We start from the raw sequence: 23,363 nt of genomic DNA, 5'->3' as shown, positions 1-23,363 counted from the left end.
TTTTTGATTACCTGTATGATAGAAACTGTTAATCTGTGGTTGCAGGTTACAGAAGTGACAACCAGGCTGAACTGCCCAGTAACAGCCTTTTGTGAACGTATGAGCTCTATCCTACCCACTATATCGCATAACGAGAAGGTCATAGATGCTGATGCCAATCAGGAAGGTCAAAAATATAATGGAAACACAACCACCAATAAGAAGAGTGCTGTTAAATCAGGTGCGTATATCAATGAACTATAGGAATCCTTGTGAATGTAATTGTAGACATGTTATTTTGGGTTTAGAGTAGGCCTGAACGATATATTGTTTGAAGGTCGCCATCATGATGTGTGCATGGACGATTTTCTTTTTTGAATAACGCGGATAATATAGACCAGACATGGCCGCGATAATCGAAAAACCACGAAGTAAGATCACCACTATTATTAGTCCCATGTATGTATAACATGTTTTCGCACCAATACAAAAATACAAGTACAATTATGTATTTCTTAAATATTACATTTATATGAATATGAAGACTATAATGTAATCATTTCTAAATATAATCTATAAATAAAAAAATGTAAATACAGTAATCCCTCAAATTGCGCAGATAATGTAGAGACATGGCCGCGATAATGCTGAAACCCGCATGCGGAAGACAGATGAAAAATGGTGGGCCAGAGCACCGCTTCTTTTTGGGCGCTGAAATGGTTCTCACTTAGCGCCAAAGAAGAAACGATAAGCGAGATGGACTGCGTCTTGCCATTTCCTGTTTTGTTGCGAGTGAATTTCGCATTGCGCACATCACCTGTGGAGGAAGACTATTTTTTTGAGTCGCCGTTGAAAATGCCTCCTAAATATTGATATTCCTTGATATGCTAGAGGCGTAGCACGCCTTTGCGGCATAAATGAATCTGTACTGTGGCGTTCTTTTTTACATAATTCAGCTGGTAGGAACCATGTTAATGTTAATGGATTCCACCATGCAGTTAAGCGTGAGACACACAGGAAGTGAATGCTCTTCCCCTCTGGAAATGCACGCCTGTTGTGGCAATCTGTATGCTGCGAATTAATAAAAATAAATTCTCGTGAGGTCCACCAGTCTGGTGAAGAGGTCCAAGCTATAGCAGCTGGTCTCTCTCCCCAGGTTGCTGTGCTGCACGTTGCAGCAACCGTTCTTCCGCTGTTCACCCCTCAAACCTCGCATCTTCCAAGGTGTAGAAATGCAAATTCTCTTGTGGACTACAATACCCGCCTCCAACTCCGAGGAATAAAACAATGAACCAGCATTATGGGGGATTCGCGCCATAGATACGGTCATGAACCTAGCATAACCATAGGAGGTCAACACACTGCATGGGGCCACTCAGAAGGAGACTGATGACAACATGGTCAGGTCATTAAGACAACAACAACATTTGTAAAAGAAAAATGCCTCTCATATCTAACAAAGAGGACTTGGAGTAAACCTATAATAAGCTGTTTTCTTAATTATTTAAATCAAGCGGAGGAACTATTTTCATTGTCAGTACAGTACTTAAAGTATTTACATTTTTTAAATGTATAGATTATATTTAAATATTAATACATTACAGTCTTTTCATATGCCTGTACAGTAATCTCTCGATTATCGCGAATTCACTACTTCGCGATTTTTGTCCGCTATTAATATATATTTTTTTAAGTTCATAAAAATGTGAAAATCCATGCGCGGAATCCAAGCGGAAGCCACTCTACTAGGACTCAGTACTGAAGAAAGAAAAAAAAGTTATAATAGGGGTGACCCTACTTCACGATTTTTCGATTATCGTGGCCATGTCTTGTCTACATTAACCGCGATATTCAAGGGATTACTGTAACTGTGGTATTTAATAATAATACAAGTACACAAGTACAATTATCAAGAAGTGTATTTATTAAATTCTACAGTTATAGCCATATGAAAACACTGATTACAGTGTTTTCATATGCCTATATATAAGTGGCGGGCCGTCAGGGCCTTCAAGGCCTTCTCTGCTGGCCTAAGAAATATCTGAATCATATATTATATTTTGTCCATCAATACTTATTAAATAATTCCAAAATGTCTGTTAGCTTCCTTTCATTGCTTTTCCCCCTGGTTGCACTGCTTCCAGATGTGTGTTTTCATATTGAAGCATTCAACCAATCACATTTCAGCCATTATTTGTTGCCAGGGTCAGAAATCTGCCTCAAGGCCTTCACAATCAGTTCTGCAGGCTGTGCTGCATTAAACAAGCGTCGATAAGACTGTTGATTTAACCAATCAGATTTCGAGTTGGCAACACCACAATGCATTGTCACAGGTGTAGGGATACGTCATTGCCTTCTCGCAGGCGTAGGTATACGTCATCACTTTCACCCACTATGATTGGCTGGTGATAGTGGATTAGCCAGAGCTACCAAACTGTATCTGGAGCGAGCTGCACAAGCAAATATATTGTTGTGTTGATTTAAAGCCATTTACAAGACGGACTTTTCAAGAAAAAAAAGCTGGACGTCATTAATAAAGGTCTGACAACTCCAAAGCAAGCAAATCTGTCACAGACGGGAACGAACATTTTCTGCACTAACTCGAATAAAAACGTATGCCAGAAATACGACAGGACAGGCTCGACTTTCAGCATTAGCTTCGATGGCGATAGAAAAGAAGGAAGAAAGAAAGGAGGATGGATATTGTGTACAGTTAAAAAGGATTTTTGGTGAGTAAAATATGGCTATATTCCTAAATAATATTTCAATTGTATGAGGTTATTATTGATTATTTCTTGTGTCGCAGCTGTAGCTGCAGTAGAGGTTTTATAGCCATAAAATAGTTTTTTAGGGTTGGTTTGATTTGCTGAAGGCGTCGCTAGAAAATGCACGGAATGCAATATTAAAAAATGGTTATTGGGAGCTTTAGTCCAAGTCTTTTTCGACAGATTTGAGAGGCATTGGATCATCAATGGAATCTTCAGGAGGAGCCGTAGGGGAGCTTTTGCGAGAGGTTTTCGGTGCACAAGGAACATGGCGACCACCTTTTCTTTTCGTGTACAAATACGCTTTTGTAGAAGGACATGACACTGTCAAGACGATTGCCGAATTCAATGTTCCATGTTTTGATCAATCTCCTGGACCCGTTGTTGCAAACTGTGTGGCATTATTGAAGATCTGCTGATATCTTAAAGGAAGATCACGTTCTTCATCCTCATCTTCGTCGTTATTCGCTGCCTCTTCTTCCTCACTCCCCGATGGGATCATTTCGACGATGTCATCAGTTAGGAGGCTGAGTGGCTCTCGAGCAGTGTGTTGATGTCCTCTCGTCATGCCAGCTTCATGTCCTTATCTACGGCATAAATCCCCCATAATGCTGGTTCATTTTTTATTTTTAGTGGTTACCACTCGCTTGGTGTCCTTGGAAAAATATTTTGTTGCTGTTTTCCGAATGTCCGCTTCTTCTTTCTTGGTATTATGCACGGTAGATTTATTTATGCTGCCATGGCATGGTGTGTATATATATGTATGTGTGTATGTGTGTATGTATATATATACATACACACACACACACACACACACAGGTGGCCATGGCATTTTTTTTTGCATATCTTTCGTGTATAACAATATTTACGAGCACCGGATGAGCTATTCAGACCAGGAAACGCACAACGCGCATGCGCAGGGAAAAGAGGGCTTTCTGGGTAATGAAGTATACTCGTGCTCGCAACAGCATCCCCGGTAGCAACTCTATCATATGCGCCGTTCGAGGGGATGCGAACACAGATGCTACAAGCTAAAAGGAGCCGCTAGCCAGCGCCCCCGAAGCTCCCATGAGCAGCGGGGCGATCGCTGATAAAAGACTCTGCTCGTTGGCTGCTCATAAGAACATCGGGGGCACTGGCTCGCAACAGCATCCCCGGTAGCAACTCTATCATAGGCGCCGTTCGAGGGGATGCGAACACAGATGCTACAAGCTAAAAGGAGCCGCTAGCCAGCGCCCCCGAAGCTCCCATGAGCAGCGGTGCGATCGCTGATAAGACTGCTGCTCGTTGGCAAGTGGTCGTGCGTTCTCCGATTGTGAGGACATTTGTGTGCATCATTTTCGGAATATTTTGAAGGGAATAGTACGACAGCAAACAGCCCATCGATAGCGAACGTGAGGGTGGAGTGTTTGTTCTGTTTACGATTGCGTTGTGTGAAAAAAAAAAACGAAGCCCCCCGCCCCTTTTGTGCCCCTCTCCCCTCGGCGAAATCCGCCCAATTTTAGTTAGATTAAACACTTTATTTCTATTAAACCACTAGTTATGTGTTACTTTGTTAATAGATGGGGAATTAGAAGAAATAAAACATTTTTCCAATCCAATATCCTGTTTTGGTGTTTTTTCAGAGGGCTGGAACGAATTAATTTTTTTTCCATTCATTTCAATGGGAAACGTCCGCTCGAGTTACGAGAACCTTGACATACAATCTCAGTCTCGGAACGGATTACACTCGTATGTCGAGGTACCACTATATATATATATATATATATGTGTGTATATATGTGTATATGTGTGTATATGTGTATATGTGTATATATGTGTATATATGTGTATATATGTGTATATATGTGTATATATGTGTATATATGTGTATATATGTGTATATATGTGTATATATGTGTATATGTGTATATGTGTGTATATGTGTATATATGTGTATATATGTGTATATATGTGTATATATGTGTATATATGTGTATATATGTGTATATATGTGTATATATGTGTATATATGTGTATATATGTGTATATATGTGTATATATGTGTATATATGTGTATATATGTATATATGTATATATGTATATCTATATATATGTATATATATGTATATATGTATAAAATTTGGACAACGTCGGCGGGCCGGATATGGCCCGTGGGCCTTAGTTTGCCCATGTCTGTTCTAGTTCATGGAAAGAATCTGTCGGTGCAGGATTGATTGATGGCAGTCTCAAGGAAGTTGAGATCTTGATGGAGCAGCTTGATGGTCTACATCTGAGTAACAATCAGAAGCTCAACCTAGAGGACTACCACCAAAATTACTCTCTGACGCAACATACACACGTAAGTAGAGACCACCATATACAGTGGGGCAAGTAAGTATTTAGTCAATCACCAATTGTGCAAGTTCTCCTACTAAGATTAGAGAAGCCTGTAATTGTGAACATGGGTAAACCTCAACAATGAGAGACAGAATGTGGGAAAAAAACTGAAAATCTCATTGTTTGATTTTTAAAGAATTTATTTCCAAATTAGAGTGGAAAATAATATTTGGTCACCTACAATCAGCAAGATTTCAGGCTGTCAAAGAGGTCTAACTTCTTCTAACGAGGTCTCCACTCGTTACCTGTTTCTGTTTTAACTCATTATCAGTATAAAAGACACCTGTCCACAACCTCAGTCTCTCACACTCCAAACTCCACTATCGCCAACACCAAAGAGACACAGTAAGCGGCTAGATCCAAGATGGCGGCGCGCAGGGGTGAGGCGGCTCTTTGCTCTCCAGTTTGGTGCTTTGTTTCCTCAGTCTTATTGTTATTTACGAACATCTGCGAGGCAAACGTTTTCTACAGTCGCCAGGATTTAATTACTCTGTAGGAGATGCGATATATCCATTACAACAGATTACCAACAAACCTACAATATCCCTGAGCACATCTCGAGACCACCGGCATCTCCGTCGATAGTCATTTGTGTGTACATACACAACGACTGGTGCTGCAACAGTAGGATCATTAACACTCACTGTTCTCCTGATTTAGAGCTCTTAGCTATTCTGTGCAGGCCTTTCTATCTACTAAGGGAGCTAACGGTAGTCATTGTAATGCAGTGGCGGGCCGTCGGGGCCTTCAAGGCCTTCTCTGCTGGCCTAAGAAATCATCATGCTGGATTAAACAAGCGTCGATAAGTCTTGCTTTAGCGTTACCTGACCCAATTGCAATGAATAAATTTGTCCACCGGATAGAAGAGTTCTGCCGATTCAAAGCAGGGGTATGTTCGTTACAAATTGTGGTAGTTTAGAAACTGTCCATGTCGGTTCTGGTTGGTAGTTTTACTCGGGAATTGTGTCCCATGTGTGGGTAGATGTATTATTGACTAATTTGTGTAAAAATATTGGTCCAATACTCCTCCTCCATCATCTCCTTAAGCATCGAGTACATCTTCCAAAAGTAAGTTCAACTTCATTTTATTTATCTTATTACGTACATCTACATACTGTGTGTTACTTATACAAGCCTCAAACATACTTATATAAACATTCAATATACTAATATAGGCCTTAAACATAAATTATAATACAAAATATAGCACTGAAGCAACTTACGAACAAATTAACCTTACGAACAATCGCTCGGAACGTAACTCGTTCGTAAGTAGGGGAGCGTCTGTACGTACTACAACGTGCTGCCAATTTTGTATATGTTTTATTTTATCCTTGCGTTTAAAGTAGAACCCATTTGGACACGCAATGTAATTTATCAAAGCTGGGGATTGATGTCTGACACTGAGAAAAAACAACACTAGAAGACTTATGTGAAATTCTAAGTGCCTTGGACAGACTAGAGGGATTAGAGAACAATACCTGAAAATGCCATGGAACACACTTTTACTTAAAGTTTAATTTTAAATAATTTCCCATTATTTTAGGAAATATATATTCAAAATTATTAGCTGAGAACCTTAATTCAAAGATTAATCTCAACGTTTTCTATGATGGTGTAAATTTTCTGGAGTAGGATTTCTGGATTTACAATTTCATTACAGTAGTACTTACTGTTACTACTACTTTATTTTCTCTATTTCTTCTGTCACGTACTGTTCTGAGTGATCTCCAATTGGATTCTTTTGGTACTAAACTTCAGTAATAAATACCGGTGTTCGATGGTTAGCATGCGGGTTAGCTACCCTCGTTGAAAGGTCATACCTTGCTTTAGCAAATCCCGGTTTCTAATTTGCGATGATAAATTATTGGATTTTCAAACCCAGGTTTTTAGAGTAAAGGGTCGTAAATATAAGATGTTTACAATTTAAAAGATCCTATGTGAATAAAGACCCCAGATGCTTCCGTGTCAAGACTTACTACAGTCATACCTCTACTAACGAAATTAATTGGTTCCAGAACTTTTTTCGTAACTTGAAAAAGAGATAGGTCTCTCATTCGTTCCACGGTCCTCACACATCTGCCAACTAAACCCTTTAGAATTGGTCAATATGTCCCAATTTTGTAAGAAATATGTGAGAAACACACACAAATGAGAGAAGATGATCATAAAATTATTTACTAATGTCACAAAATGAATAACAAGTATACGTATATACAAACCTGTGTTAAAACGCATGGGAACAAGAGAAAGCTACCGGGATGCAACAAAGATAGCACACAAACATGAACGCACATTTAATAAACACATCATTAAGAATTTTAAACAACAACAAGCATTAACGTGATTTCTTTGAAATGTAATTTTACACCCATTTTATAAGTCACTACTGGTTCTTACCTACTTCTGCAGTGCCGGATGACGAACATTTTGGATAAAAAAATACAAAGAAGATTGCCTTTTAGGACTTTTAATAATGTTTCTAAAATGCACAAGACAAACGTCGTCAAAGTGGGCACGACTGGTGAACACTTTTTCCGGAAGTTTTTTCCGCGCAGTCAGAAAGTTCATTTCTCCTCCGTTTTTTTTTTTCTTCTGATTTGTGCAGTTGCAATGGTGGCTCTGCCTCCTCATTGAATTCCTCGTGTATTGCCAAGCGTTGCAATTAGACATGCGTCCGTTTTGGTGCACATCGACCAACTAACTCGTAAACATCCTTATTACTGACAACACGGCTCATCGCCTGCAATTTAACCCACCGAAGGGTGCCGTTCAGGTCGAGGCAATCGGCTAAAGCTTCCCCAAGCATAAATAAGTTTAAGCAGACAACCCTCGTGTAATGTCTCTACGAGCACTGGGCGGAGTGTTGCATTTTTTTCTGTGTCCCCCCCCCCCATTAGTCAGTACAGAATAGTGGAGCTCGCTTTTTTTCAGTGTTGGAACAAATTAATTTGTTTTTAGTTCATTTCTATGGGAAATGTTGATTTGCGATACAAGTAAATCATATGAGCTCAGTCATTAAGCTCGTATCTCAAGGTACCACTGTACTATCAAACCCTCAACCCCCAAATGGGAGGCTGGCGCACTAACCACTCTACTGTTAGGCCGCCATGACTGGCAAGTGTTATAAACTAAAAATTGTGTTCCAGATGTTTTGTTCAGGTTTGAAGCAATACATCAGCTGGCTCTACACATTTTCTGAAAAGATGAATATCCTGGCTAGACCTACTGCAGAAAATGACAACATAAGAAGCTCACTTGCAGAGTATGAGGTACCGTTCAAACTCAGGGATTTATAACTAAGGTATCAATCAGACTATTGAGTGCTGGTTCTGTTCTTAGAAATTTCAACAAGAGGTGAGGAGCCAACAGTATCTGACCTCCCATGTTTTGGACACCGGTGACCTGCTCCTAAAATGCATAAACAGCACGTCTCCTTGTAAGGTTCTACCTCCTTATTGTTGAATTAAAAGGCAATAAGAATGCAGATTCATAGATGTTCTCTTCCTTGCAGTGTTAGCAAGAACGCTGCAGTTAATTGAAAGGCAGTCAAAAGCTATGGAAAAGCTCACTGATCACTTTTTCACCTCCATCTGATCGACAAAGACCCGATTTGTTCCAGTTCAGAAGAACATGTTGGAAAACAGGCTTTAATAATCTATTTTTAATGCTTTCACTTGAGTGCTGCTTGTTAGGGTGTACTATTGATAATCATTGTCACACTGATCCATACAGTAGTTTTGTAAAACTTGAGAATAGGAAGAAAGTGGCCTGTGTCATCTTAATGTGATCCGGTCAAGTCTTCTAAATGTGATTCTCTTGGATTTTTCCAGATGCTTTGTGAAGAATATCAGATTAGTTACATTATTTTCAAGTATTCTATTTGCTTTTTGAAATGTAATTTTTATTTACTGATTCTTAAAGCTGACATGTTTTGGTGCTTTGTTCTAAAGGATGTCCAAAATACACAATTCATTGACTTAATAGTTATTGATCATTTGGTGCTTCCTTAAATTAGACCTGCATTTACTGTAAAAAAAATTAAAAAAACAATTATCACCTTTATTAAAATATTGTACATTTGTATCCTTAGTGTTTTTCAAATTGAATCCAGTTGCCTTTACAACAACAACAAAAGAGTACATTATATGCATTTCTGGACTTAGATTACCACAATATACTAAAATTTACAAACAAATGTAAACTGTCAGCTCCCCAAAATGTAGAATGAATTATTGTTTGGGGTTTGAAAATGCATCGCAGGAAGAATCACACAAAGATCTTTCATTTTACACAACTTGGGACTACAGTATTTATTTTCAGTTTATGTATTACGTGTTGAATCATGACAACCCTAAGAATGCAACGAGGACCACAGCACATACATGAGATCTGACACACCAAGTCTGTATACAAAAAAAGTCCCTCACTTCTTGTGAAATGGTGGAAGGGATTCTTCAGGCTGAGGTCCTCCCCGAGAGAGTGGTGTTTCAGTGTTCTCAGTCAAAAATCTGAGGTCTTGTTTTCTGGTACTATGACTATTAAAAGAAAAAGCTAGATATTGTGCAATACTCTCAATTTCCCAACACCCCTGCTGTTAGAGGACCCAAGTTGAGGAAGAGATACACACATGCATATATAAATATGTGTATATATACATATTTATACATACATATATACATTTACACACTTAGTACTGTTAAGATGCTGGAATTGTGAGTCATGTCCGACCGGTAATTTTATAAAATGAAACTAAGACTTTATATTAAACAAATAAAATAAGCAACAGAATTATTTAAAAATGCCAAAACAGAGTTAACAGGGCAATACAGACAAAACAGCCTTCATAGAAAAGATTAAGTTACCAAACTCAAAATGGAATTCTGTAATGCACACCAACAGCCATACACAATGCTTTCATAAGCAGGTCGTCTCAGTTAAACTGAGATGAAATTTGTTAGGGTTATCTGGGTCAGATGAAATAATCACCCTTCGGGACAATTTGTCATCTAACACCATGGCAGAGTGGCAAGACGAATGCATTATTTGTTTTTGGTAGTGTGCTACATTATTGTACAAATACAGTCAACTTCATCTTGTTCTCACATACTCATGTGACTCATGTCGTCCCTAACCTGTCAGATTATGGTAGCGTTTGGAGGAAGATGGCAGCCAGCTATACAGGCCTGAAGAGTAGAGGGTCATAGTTTTTGCTTTCAGCAGCAGCCCCCTGATGAGGGCTTGACAGACGTGCCAGGGGTCAGCTTCATGTGAGGCTTGTCACCACCGCCAGTGGCGGCCCCGGGGCCCATCCTCTTTTTTATTTCTGCAGCCATGGTCATAAAGGCCTGCTCCACATTAGTAGCATTCTTGGCACTGGTTTCCAAGAATGGGATACCCAGAGAATCAGCAAACTCCTGGATACAATAAAAGGAAAGACCAGCATGGGAAAGGTTGAAAAAAAAATTGTAAGTGTACAGCAAAGAAGAGAAATACATTACAAATACAGTGGTCCCTCGACATACGAATGGCCCGACATACGAGCAATTCGAGATTCGACTAAAATTTCGGGCAAATTTTTATCTTGAGATACGAGACAAATTTTGATATACGAGCAGACAGCGGACGCGAGAGGCTGCTCATAAGAACATCATGGGCACTGTCTCTCTCCCCGCAACTCCCTCGTGTAATGTCTGGTACCAACTCCCTCTTTGTATGTCTGCGAGCACTGGGCGGAGCATTGCATTTTTTTCAGTGTTTTTCCCCCCTTAGTCAATGCGAATGGCGTATATACTACTTCTCGTTGGCAAGTGGTCGTCCGTTATCCTATTGTGAGGACATTGGTGTGCATCATTTTGGGAATATTTTGAAGGAAATACAAAATCAATTAACCCTCGATATTGACTGAAAGTCAGTGTGGAGGTGGGGCAAAAAGAGCCAACCCAGGAGAAGAAAGGCATAAAAATGTCAAACTAAAGTAGAATTAATTTTAGTGTTAGGTTCGATTAAACTTATTTGAGTGTGTATGCATCTTAATCCAAGTTCATTTAAATTTGTTTGTTAGGGTTAGGGTTAAAAAAACGTCTGTATACGACCATTCGCCAAACAGCTCAAAATGTGTTTAATGATTAAATACAAATACAGTGGTACCTCGAGATACTGTTCGGGGTGACTTTCTCCACGGCAACATTGCACTCTTAAACGAACAAACAAATTTAAATTAACTTGGATAACTAAAAAAACAGACACTCAACCTTTAATGTAACTTCAAACAAAACTAAATTCTAAATTAGTAGTAATCTTTTTTACCTTACTTAGTTCTACGGGTTGACACCACCTGGCCGCTCCGCCGAAGTCTTCAAAACAAACGCATCAAGCGTTGTTTGTTTTTGTCTACCCTTCAAAATATTTCGATAATGTCGACTACAAATGTCATCATAATACGATGATGCGCGACCACTTGCCAGTTTGTCAGGGTGAGTCTTTTCAATAAAATCCGAAACCTCTTGCCACTTCGCGAGCATGTTTTTGATATCTTTTGTAGCCGCCTCTTCCACCGCCTCCTCGCTACTAAGTTCCGGCAACAAATGTTCACGCTCCTGTAGGTCGATTAAATCCTGTCCGCCTGGGCATTTTTTTCCAAAAAAGACCAGTTTCATCGCAGTTGAAAACTTGCTGGGGGGTGTAATTTTCCTGGGCGATAATCAAGGCAAATGTCTTAATAAATTCCACCGCAGCTTTCGAATTGCAACTCGCCGCTTCTCCGTGTCGGATTACAGAGTGTATTCCAGATCGTTTTTTAAATTTTTCGAACCAGCCATGACTCGCTTTAAATGTTTGTGAAGTTGTTGAAGGCTCTCCTTTCGTTGATATCAAATCTATGTAAATTCGGCTGGCTTTTTCACAAATGGTAGACTCGGCCAGGCTATCTCCTGCTAATTGTTTATCTTTTAACCACAATAAAAGAAGGTTCTCCATCTCGTCGTGAATGTCACTGCGCCGGTGGGAAATGATAGATAGTCCTTTGGTCGGCCTCTTCTCCTTAATTGCGTCCCTCTGCTTAAGGATGGAGGATATGGTTGACGTATTCCTCTCGTATTGCCGAGCGAGCTCGGTAACACGTACCCCACGCTCATGTTTTTCAATTATTTCGCGTTTCATGTCCATTGTCAACGGTCGCCTTTTCTTAGCAAAACTTTGCCGATCCATTGTAATACGTATTGTTTACCTGGTATGTAAATGTAGACCAAGTGGGGGGAAAACGGGTGTGGAAATGCAAAGTCCGCCCACCAGTGCTCGTAGACATATTTTTTACACGAAAGAGATGCAAAAACAAAAAAATGCCATGGCGACCTGGCTTGGTCGCATCATGAAATTTTGACCGCATCACGGGCGAATTATTCGATCGAAATTTCCCCCGTAAGACGAGCATTCCGTATGACGAACGGTCGTATGACGAGGTACCACTGTACTAGTATTGTATAGACAAATACTAGTATTTGTATTTAATCATTAAACGCTGTTTTCGGCTGGATTTGACCGAATTTGAGAGCATTTTGAGCCGTTTGGCGAATGGCCCTGTTCTTAAAATGGCCGACAAGCGACGACGTCTAGCTCCGTTGCCTCACAACGCGCATCGGACATCTAGTCTGTATACACGATACCTATGGGAATACCAAGCAAAAAAAAAAGGAAAACGACGAAGAATGTGAATTTCCTTTGTCTTCTTTTAAATAAAATACTAGTATAAAATACAATACTAGTATTGTATATACAAATACTAGTATTTGTATTTAATCATTAAACGCTGTTTTCGGCTGGATTTGACCGAATTCGAGAGCATTTTGACCCGTTTGGGGAATGGTCATATATAGACGTTTTTTGCCTTATCGCGACATCATCGCGACATTTTACCGAGGAATTCACTTCCCTGGGCTCGGTTCTAATGTCCAAAGAGCTCCAGTATTTGTATTTGATCATTAAATGCTGTTTTAGGATGTATTTAACCTGATTGCTGTCATTTCACGGCTCGGTTCTGCTACATCTGCCTGCCCGCGCGAATCCCGTTTCCGCGAAACCTCCGTTCGGCCGAATGACCGTTTGGTGGAACGTCCATTCGGCGACCTGTCCATCTGTCAAACGTCCGTCGGCGAAACGTCTTTAGGCGAATCATCCGAGTACCTATTGCACAGCAACTTTTGGTTTAAGGCAGATTTATAAAATAAAGACGGCGGCAGTCATAACTTCTGCAGGTTTTTTTTCATAGTGTAATGAGGTAGTTGTTTTCTGTATTGCATAACAAAAATACTTCTTTTTTTTTTTAAAACACTAGACAGTGGTACCTCGACATACGATCGTAATCCATTCCGAAACTGAGATCATATGTCGAGCTTTTCGTTCCTCGAGCGAACTTTTCACATTGAAATGAACTGAAAACAAATTAATTTGTTCCAACCCTCTGAAAAAAACACAAAAAACAGGATGTAGGATTGGAAAAAATGTTTTATTTCTTCTAATTCGCCATATATTGACAAAGTAATAAATAACGAGTGGTTTAATAGTAATAAAATGTGTTTAATAGAAGTAAAATTAGACGCATTTCACGGAGGGTAGATACAGCGACATACACGGAGGCGGAGGGGGTGTGTGTTCGGGGGGACTTTATCCACGGCACTTGTAAACGAACAAACAAATTTAAATTAACTTGGATAAATATATACTCAACGTTTAATGTAACTTCACACATAACTGAATTCTAATTTTGTTTTAATCATTTTTACCTTAGTTCTACGGGTTGACCCCACCCGGATGTTCAGCCGGGGTCTTCAAAACGAACGCATCAAGAGTTGTTTGTTTTTGCCTTCCCTTCAAAATATTTCGATAATGATGCACACAAATGTCATCACAATATGACAACGCGTCTTTTCTATAAAATCTGAAACCTCTTGCCACTTCGTGAGCATGTCTTTGATCTTTTGTAGCCAGGGGCCCTGCCTCTTCCACCGCCTCCTCACTACTGAGTTCCGGCAACAAATGTTCACCAAATGTATTCCAGTTTTTTTTTCTTCGAACCAGCCATGACTCACTTTAAAGGGTTCTGAAGGTGTGGAAGGCTCTCTTTTCGTTGTTATCAAATCCATGTAAATTCCGCTGGCTTTTTCACATATGGTTGACTTGGTCACACTATCTCCTGCTAACTGTTTTGTCTTTTATCCACAATAAAAGAAGGCGCTCCATCTCGTCGTGAAGGTCACTGCGCCGGTGGGAAATTATAGTTAGTCATTTGGAAGGCCTCTTCTCCTTAATTGCGTCCTTCTGCTTAAGGATGGTGGATATGGTTGACGGATTCCTCTCGTATTGCCGAGCAAGCTCGGTAACACATATCCCACTCTCATATTTTTCAATTATTTCGCGCTTCATGTCGATTATCAACGGTCGCCTTTTCTTTGCAAAACTCTGCGCGATCCATTGTTGTTTACCTTGTATGTAAATGTAGACCAACGTGGGGGGAAAAAACGGGTGGAGAAATGCAAAGTCCGCCCAGTGCTCGTAGATATATTTTATACAGGAAAGAGATGCAAAAAAGACAGTGCCATGGCCACCCGGCTTGGTCGCATCTCGAAATTTTGATCGTATCTTGGGCGAATTATCCGAGCGAATTTTTCGTCGTACGACGAGCTGATCGTTGGTCGAGGTACCACTGTAATCTCTTCGGTTTAAAAGGTACCGTAGATAACTTCATAATTGAATAATCCATTCAAATTTGAAAGAAAACAAGATGTTATAGTTGTCGTGATAATTATTGATAGACTGATCTTTTTTTATCGTGATAACAATTTTTGGCCTATCGACAGCACTGAAAGAGTTGAAAGAATGTTCAAGAAAATTGCTAATGTTTGTTTTATTTCATAATTATTGTTTAAATTCTAAAGGTTTTACTTTAATTCTTACTAACTTTTCCAATACACTAATGAACATGAAGCTTTTCAAGGGCCTATTCCATCAAGATGACTTCTAGGTCTGCTCAACACAAGATTCTTTGAGATAACTTCTGTTGTTTAGATAAACATGGCAGTTCATTGTCCAGTCAAGAGTAATAGTAAAATGAGTTTCTAGCTGTATTGGGTGTATAGCACAGTTGTTGCTGCCTTACCTTTGCTGTTGTGTAATCCACCACCTTTTTAGTCGTCAGGTCACATTTGTTCCCCACCAACAACTTGTTGACATTTTCACTGGCATAGCGGTCAATCTCCTGCAGCCATTGTTTAACATTGTTGAAGGATTCCTGTGACAACAGATAGAGATGAGAAGGCACCTAAATACAGAATAGTATATGACTTTATTGAACTGTGAAACTGAAACGTTTAGAGTTGATCAGGGGTCGAGAACCTATGGCTCGCGAGCCAGACATGTCTTTTTTGATGGGTGCATCTGGGCTCTGCTGACCAGTAAGCTAAAATGTGAAACCCACTGGTGAGAGAGTTGAGTCCCAAAGGCACCAATAAGAACCTCGTGTTGGCACATCACTGTGGCGCTGACACTAACCCTAGCGCTGCTACATGGACCAATGACCGAGCCTCGTGTTGGCACCTTCAAGTTGCGGCGACACTAACCCTAGCCTAGCCTCAATTCTCCCTTGCGATTTTTTTTAAATGCCTCGTAAATAGTACCTGCGCACAAAGAGCAGCCTTATTGAAAATGTCCTTAACCCACTATCCTCATTTGAGGACATCCTATAATATTTTTCTGTCTTGATATGAAGGTGTTTCTCCATTCTATATGAATATTCTGAAAACGTTGCAAAAATCTAAAACTTGTTATCTTGGGTTAAATTCATCCAACTTTTTCATTTTATTATTTTGTAAATGGCCATATTTGATGTAAATTTACACGGTTTCTTTTTGTGAGGCTGAAAATAGTCTGCTTGCCAATGGTGATGTCTTCAGTTGATTATTTTATTTATTTCATATTGCACAGCAACTTTTGGTTTGCAGGAAAATTTATAAAAATAAAAATGCCTGACAATTTCTGCAGGTTTTATTCTTTACTTTTCATAATGCACGGATGGAATTGTCTTCTTTATTGCACAACAGAACAACAAAAATACTTTACTCTTTTAACATAGTTACTTTCATAATTGAATGAGGAAAATAATTTGTAATTATTCACAGAAGTTTGAAGTTTCAAATAGGTGATAGTTAGTAATATTTATCGATAGACTGATTTAAAAAAAAAATGTGATAATTTTTGTCACATCTCCTAGGTCTAATCAGGGGTGCCCAAACTTTTTATATGACTGTAACTACAGGCATTGCTTTTGCAGGAGCACACTCACTTTGTTACTGCTCAACGTGTCCTCAAGTTTGTCGACAATGCCCCGCAGCGCTAAGTCTCATTGGCCATAATTTGCGCATTGTGTACTATGAAATATTTTTAAAATACACGGACGTTTCTGCACAAAGCAAACGAGCTTTCAGTAGCTGAAGGGCACGCACTCGCTCACAAAATCCCAAACACTTCTGCCTTTGCATTGCCAAACACAAACGCAAAGTGTGAATCAAAAACACTTCCAACACTTGCATTAAAAGTAAAAGCTTGGGATTCTGCATGTACTGTATGAATGAACTAAACAGGGGTGGCCAACTCCGGTCCTCGAGAGCCAGTCTGTTTTCTATATCTCCCTCCACCAACACACATCAATCAAATAATCGGGATCGGTATCAAGCTTCTGGACAGCTTGCTGATGAGTTGACCATTTGATTCAGGTGTGGTCTAGCGGCTCGAGGACGGGAGTTGGCAACCTCTGAACTAAAACATGGCTGAACAATCCCTTGGGTTGGATTGGACCTCCTGACCTTCGTGCCTGTAAACTGGATGTATGTCACTTTACATTAGATTGCTCAATCACAAAATAAAATGAATACAATGAGTTTTGCAAATCAGAAAATGTTGGGTTACACTAACCTGATCTGTGACATCATACACGACAATGATACCATGAGCACCTCGGTAGTAACTTGAAGTGATTGTACGAAACCTTTCTTGACCTGCCGTGTCCCACTGTAAAAGGTGAAGAAAATGTAGTCTCAAACAGTTGAAGGTTCATAAACAATCCCCATATCCCCACTGTTTTGTGATTACAAAGTAAATGTTCCAAGTGCACTAAATGGTGTCACCACAGACAACATGACATTAATGGGTGAGGTCTAGAGTGGCTCATCAAGCTTCTCTGCCTGTTCTGAAAACAAATAGAACTGTCATTCCTGCGCTTAACACCACTACTAGTTAATACTAGTAATTCTTCACTGGTTTTTATTTGTATTACCATAGTCGTCTGTATTTTGTCCATGCATCAGTGACAAATGAATTTGAATGAATAAAGGACTATTTATAACCATATTCATAAATACAGTAATCTATCGAATATCGTGGTTAATGTACGCCAGACATGGCCGCGATAAACAAAAAAACGTGAAGTGGGATCACCCCCATTATAACTACCACAATACATGTTTTTGTGCCTATACAGAAATACAAGTACACAAGTACAATTATCAAAAAGTGTATACAGTCGTGCCTTGAGATATGAGCTTAATGTGTTCCAGGACTGAGCTCCTATATCGATTTACTTGCAACTCAAATCAACGTTTCCCATAGAAATGAACTAAATACAAATTAGTTTGTTTTACCACCCTCAGGAAAAAAAACATCAAAAACCAGGATATTACAATGGAAGTATTTTTATTGGTTGTAATTCACCATCTAATAACAGAGTAACAAATAACTAGTGGTTATGATGTTTAATAATACAATGAGGCCTTATTTTCTACAACGGGGAAATTTAACTTAAATCAACTTAGATTCCTATACACACACACAAAGTTTTAATCTTACGTTACACTAAATTTAAAGCTTGTGCCATAACCAAGGCAAAGAAGTTCATGTATTCCACCGCGGCTTTCGGGGCGAACTTTCTGCTTCTCCATATGTATTAACGAGCCAGCTCAGTCACACGTATACTATACTCATGTTTTTCGATTATTTCGTGCTTAATATCGATTGTCATCATACGTCTTTTCTTCACACTACCCTTCATTGCACCAGCTTGCTATATGGATCCATTGTTCCCCTTAATTCTGCACTGACTAATGCAAAAAATAAAAAATAAAATAAAAACGGGAAAAATGCAATGCTCCGCCCAGTGCTCGTAGAGATCTTTGCACGGGGGAAATGCGGCGAGAGAGACAGTGTGGTGAAATCATAAAGCAGGCCTGGCCAACTGGCTGTCTCAAATGCTCGTATCTCAAGGTAAATATTTGCTCTGAATTTTAGTTGTATCTCAAATTCCGCGTATGTCGGGGGGCACTTGTATGTCGAGATATTACTGTATTAAATATTACAGCGATAAGTATGTCAAAAGACTAATGTATTAATATCTAAATATAACTAAATATTGCACTCACTGTGAAAATAGTTCCGCTCCGCTTGATATATATAATGAAAAAAAAAACAGGTAAATGGGAGTTTTATTCCAAATCCATAGTCTTCTTGTGGCTATGGGTCCATTGTCCACAATTTTCGTGGGATTACTACACTCGCCTGACTAAACATGCCAGGTAACAAAACAAATTAAAAAACACCATTGTCTGTTATAAACGGACCTGTCAGAACATAGGCTTTGTTTTTTAAACCATGAAGCAAATTGCCCCTAGGTATGAGTGTGAGCGTGAATGGTTGTTTGTCTCCTTGTGCCCTGCGGTTTGCTGGCCACCTATTCAGGGTGCCTGCCCCAGGCATCATCTATTTTGCCACAGATATTTGGTGTGGCATTTTTTTAGCATAGCATGGTTCAATAAGCATTGATTATTATATAAGCAAAATTATTTTTTTAAACAAGTGACAGTGTGAAAATTGAGCACTTTCAAGTCATGAAAAAATTGTGCATTACTTACAATCTGAAGTTTAATAGTTTTTCCATCTAGTTCAATCGTCCGTATTTTGAAGTCCACACCAATTGTGCTGATGTAACTTTCTGTATATGTATCATCCTACAGAGGGACAAAAGTCACTTTTAGTTTCATTCCACATTTTGACCACATAAAAGACAAAGTCATATATTTTTAGAATCCATATGCGCTTTTCTTAACTATTTCAAATTATTTATATTTTGTTAGTCCATGACATAAATATATATAATATAATATACATAAATATAATACAATTGCTAAACTTTTACAAGTACAATAACATCAGTTTAGTTTAGGTTTTTGAAGTACAAATGCTTATACACAATAATACCTCATTAAGTTAAAAGACTTTTCAGATATAGTACAAAACAACCAAACTGATTTTGTTTAAGTTCTAAATTGATTAAAAGTTATCACAAGTAAGTCTGCCGGTATTTTTAGCAAAAATAAATAAGTAACTTACTGCAAATCGTAGCAGGAGACAAGATTTTCCAACACCAGAGTCACCAATCAGGAGCAGTTTAAATAAATAGTCACTGTCAAAGACAGAACATGTGTTGATGAATAAAGACCAACTAGTGGTCGCCATTTTCCCCTTTGAATTTTATTTCATTTGATGTGTAGAAAAATCCAAACAATGGAAACAAAATAAGAAATAACTGTGGTTAAGAATTACACTTTAAAATCGCAATTGACAGTTAATAACGCACACATTTCATTTTGAAAAATACTGTTGGCGATTAGGCCAGAGGGGGTAAATTTTTCAGAATAGAATAGCAGCAGTAAATGCTTCTTTTAACCCTTTGGCTGCCCGATTCTATCAGGATATACAGTGCTGACACCTTCCTGATTTCTGTTTTTTGCACATTTATCAAACACATCTGAATGATTTTATTTACCAAAGCAGAAAACATTAAAAACTTGTTTGGCCCTCTGTGAACAAGTAATTGCCTCCCTTTGTCAAATCACAAAATAACTGACAAATCACAATTGTGGGAAAGCTGAGTTCAATTTCACAGGCCACGCCCAGACCTGATTACCACCAAATGTGTCGAATCAAGAAAACACTTAAATAGAATGTGTCAGACAAAGTGAAGTATGTTACAAGACCAGACCATCATGACACGTTCCAAAGAAATTCAAGAAGAAATGCAAAAAAAGTGATGGAAATCTATCAGTCTGGAAAAGTTTACAAAACCATTTCCAAGGCTTTGGGGCTCCAGTGAACTGTGAACAGTGGCAAACCTTCCCCGGATTGGTGCTAAAAGTACCGAAGAAGAGTCCAACGACGACTCATCCACGAGGTCACAAAAGAACCTAAAAAAACATCAAAAGAACTGCAGGCCTCGCTGGCCTCACTTAAGGTCAATGTTCATGACTCTACTACAAGGAAAACACTGGCCTAAGTTGGCATCCATGGCATAGGTTCAAGGCGAAAACCATTGTTGTCCATAAAGAATATAAAGGTGTGAATTAGGCAGTCAAAGGGTTAACAACACTGCTCATTGTCAATAATTGAAACACTCGACCCAGAACTACAGATATACGTCATTACATACCTGTCAACCTCTGCCGATAACTGCCCTTATAAATGATTATGATTCCCCTTACAAACCCCCAAAAAAACCTTACAAACACCGTACGAGTCGTACGGTGTTTGTAAGGTTTTTGGGGGGTTTGTAAGGGGAATCATAATCATTTATAAGGGCAGTTATCAGCAGAGGTTGACAGGTATGCGTCAACAAAATACAAATAAAAATGGAAAACTATATAAATTCTTCAACATGGCAAGAATGAAAAAGATTATTATGGCTCACAAAATAAACATATGGCAGCTCCTCTTTCAGGCAGAGGACACACCATTTGAAACACCAATTCTTTGAAATGGGCAACATTTGTGTGTAAAATGTACAACGCTATAAGGGTATTATTTGGCGATTTACAACATTGTTAAGGAGCATCTAAGGGTCACGATGCAAGTGACCGACCGGTTGGCATCAAATTTAAAATTAGAATCATTTGGTCGCATAGCAGTTTTGGCTTCATCATTGAAAAAACGGTTGATAACTTTGTTGCCCTTCATCTTTTCTTCCTTGATTATATAGCATCTGTATTCAATGCACAAAAATAGGCTTCAGTATTCCTGAAAGAGCTGTTCCACTGCCAGGCATCATGTAACTGCTAACTGCTTTAGGATGTAATAGTAGAAAGATGCTTTTGATGTTACTGTTCCTGTTTTGTTGTAAAATGCTGTATGGATATTCATATTGTTTTTATGCTCCGTGTATTGCGTTTAAATTGATTGTCATTGGTTTGTCATACTGTGGTTTCTGTTCCTAATATTGAACATGAGGATTTTGTGCTGATTGAATTGGATATACTGTAGGCCACATGTGACAAAGTGGCGGCTCGGGGGCCAAATCTGGCCCGCTGCATCATATTGTGTGGCCCGGGGAAAGTAAATCATGAGTGCCGACTTTGTTTTAGGATCAAATTTAAAAAAAGATTATAGATGTAGTATATTATATTTCCTGATTTTCTCCCTTTTAAATCAATAATTGAATTTTTTAAATCCATATTCTTTGTTTTTTAGTTCAAAAATCATTTTGTAAAATCTAAAAATATATAAAAATATTTTCAGTTTTCCACTTTAATATGGAACATAATAAAAAAATGGTTTCCTTTTGAAATGAAAACCAATTATTAAATAAATGATTTTCTCTTAATAAGAAAAAAAGCTCAAATAAACATTGATTTAGATCTATAAAATTTGAATATTTAGGGATTTTAATCCAGTTCTTTTAATCAATTTATTTTAAAAAATCTAAATATTATATCTAAAATGGTCCGGCCCACATGAAACCGAGTAGACGTTAATGAGGCCCGCGAACCAACCCGAGTCTGACAGCCTTGCTGTAGGCTCACTGAAAACATAAGCATACGTACAATGTAATAACTATTATGCCCCCCTTCTCATGTATTATATTTCACTCTAGAATAATGTTTGTTCAATGGACGGTGTGTAGATTTAGTTTACAGAATATGGGCTATTTTTTGTTTTAAAAAAACGCTGAATACAATATGTATTACAAGCGTCAGAAAAAAAATAACAGCAACAAATTCCTCACTCTGCTGTTGTGGAATTAGAGGCATGTTGGTGGCATGTGATCTTCTCATGACTGGATACAATTAAAGGTCTATTTCAACACTCCTGCCATGACTAAAATGTTACAATACTTATTATATCACTGTAAACCAAAACTTTACTACATGCATCGTGACATTTATATATTGCTCAATACATAAATTGACAGAATATTCCTAACATTGATACTATTGTTTGATGATGTTTGACAAAGAAACTTGGCAAAGAGACAAATTAGTCAACGAGCAAAAAAATCTATAAGCCTGTACCACCTGTTTCCCAAGCGTAACTACATTGGTCACATGAATAATTCATATTTGGGGTTCACGAGCTTTGTTTTCAGTGGGTCATTGGAGTACAGCCACCTTTACAGTTACGATTCATTTCAGCGTAGTCAGGCTTAACATAGTCGATGTTTGGGCTTTTCCCAACGATAACATAGAATAGTTCGATACATGCCTAATGTCGATGTCAAGGCTGTCATGATGTTGACCAATTTAAGTCTATATCACCTCCAACTATAATTCTAAGGCCAGTAAGCCATTGAAAACGTTAGGAAACAAGCAGCTAACATGATTGAAAAACTACAACAATAATATTACGACAATTAAATTAAGAGTGTTCGTCCGAGACGTCAGTGCCAGTTCCGGTGGACAGACTCTGTCAGCTGATGTTAGCCGCTAATGCTAATTTCCCTATTGTAAAATCCCCCACTGGCTCAAACCCAGGACGTAATACTAATAGTACTCACTATTCAGGATTCATTGTAGACTCGTTGAAACGTGTCTTGTCGTCTCGTGAGAAGACGTGATATGCTGTGTGAAAAAGGGAACAGCGGCTAGCTAGCTTTGACAGCCCCCACAAGAACGGCCGGCTGGATGTTTCTCAGTTTAAAAAAAAAAATCCAAAATGGCTGCGACACTGACTAGAAATGGTCCACAGAAGCTTACTCAACTAAAGGGTTGCCAAAATTAAAAGTAGAAAAACAGTTGCTAACCTATTATTTGACAGCGGTATGAGACCATTAACATAAGCAAAGACATTTGTGTATTAAAGATGTAGTGTCCAGCTAGAAGTTCGTTCCTGCTTCAGCAAACTTTCAGATTGAAACCATGACGTCATTTAGTG

The 23,363-nt window shown here is 38.7% G+C and overlaps 2 protein-coding genes across 10 annotated transcripts in view; one reads left to right on the top strand and one right to left on the bottom strand.

Moving 5' to 3' along the window:
* Nucleotides 1-9,209, top strand: part of cep68 (centrosomal protein 68) — a 15,728-nt gene extending 6,519 nt beyond the window's left edge. For all 9 annotated transcript variants that reach the window (XM_077614187.1, XM_077614185.1, XM_077614193.1 and 6 more), the window contains 5 exons: nucleotides 46-220; nucleotides 4,955-5,085; nucleotides 8,273-8,395; nucleotides 8,466-8,562; nucleotides 8,638-9,209. In XM_077614187.1, the coding sequence (XP_077470313.1) occupies nucleotides 46-220; nucleotides 4,955-5,085; nucleotides 8,273-8,395; nucleotides 8,466-8,562; nucleotides 8,638-8,720 (609 nt within the window). In that variant the 3' untranslated portion in view covers nucleotides 8,721-9,209. The remainder of the gene's footprint in view (nucleotides 1-45; nucleotides 221-4,954; nucleotides 5,086-8,272; nucleotides 8,396-8,465; nucleotides 8,563-8,637) is intronic.
* LOC144085147 (ras-related protein ORAB-1-like) lies at nucleotides 9,172-23,363 on the bottom strand. Its single transcript, XM_077614195.1, has 6 exons — nucleotides 22,987-23,363; nucleotides 19,554-19,626; nucleotides 19,076-19,171; nucleotides 17,088-17,183; nucleotides 15,277-15,408; nucleotides 9,172-10,540 (listed from the first exon to the last, which is right to left on the bottom strand). Exons 1-6 carry the CDS (start codon nucleotides 22,998-23,000, stop codon nucleotides 10,340-10,342), a joined length of 612 nt encoding a protein of 203 aa, XP_077470321.1. The 5' UTR covers nucleotides 23,001-23,363; the 3' UTR covers nucleotides 9,172-10,339.

The sequence above is a fragment of the Stigmatopora argus genome, chromosome 11 (assembly GCF_051989625.1).
Source record: "Stigmatopora argus isolate UIUO_Sarg chromosome 11, RoL_Sarg_1.0, whole genome shotgun sequence".
NCBI classification, from domain to species: domain Eukaryota; kingdom Metazoa; phylum Chordata; class Actinopteri; order Syngnathiformes; family Syngnathidae; genus Stigmatopora; species Stigmatopora argus.
The sequence above is the reverse complement of the archived record's forward strand: the minus strand, read 5'-3'. Positions and strand labels throughout refer to the sequence as shown.

Bases quoted from the DNA above. Each gene is read 5' to 3' on its own strand.
- LOC144085147 (XM_077614195.1), bottom strand. The intron at 19,172-19,553 runs GTAAGTTACTTA...GTCCCTCTGTAG, and splicing joins GTCTCCTGCTACGATTTGCA to GATGATACATATACAGAAAG. The intron at 10,541-15,276 runs GTAAGGCAGCAA...TATTGTATCCAG, and splicing joins TGGATTACACAACAGCAAAG to GAGTTTGCTGATTCTCTGGG.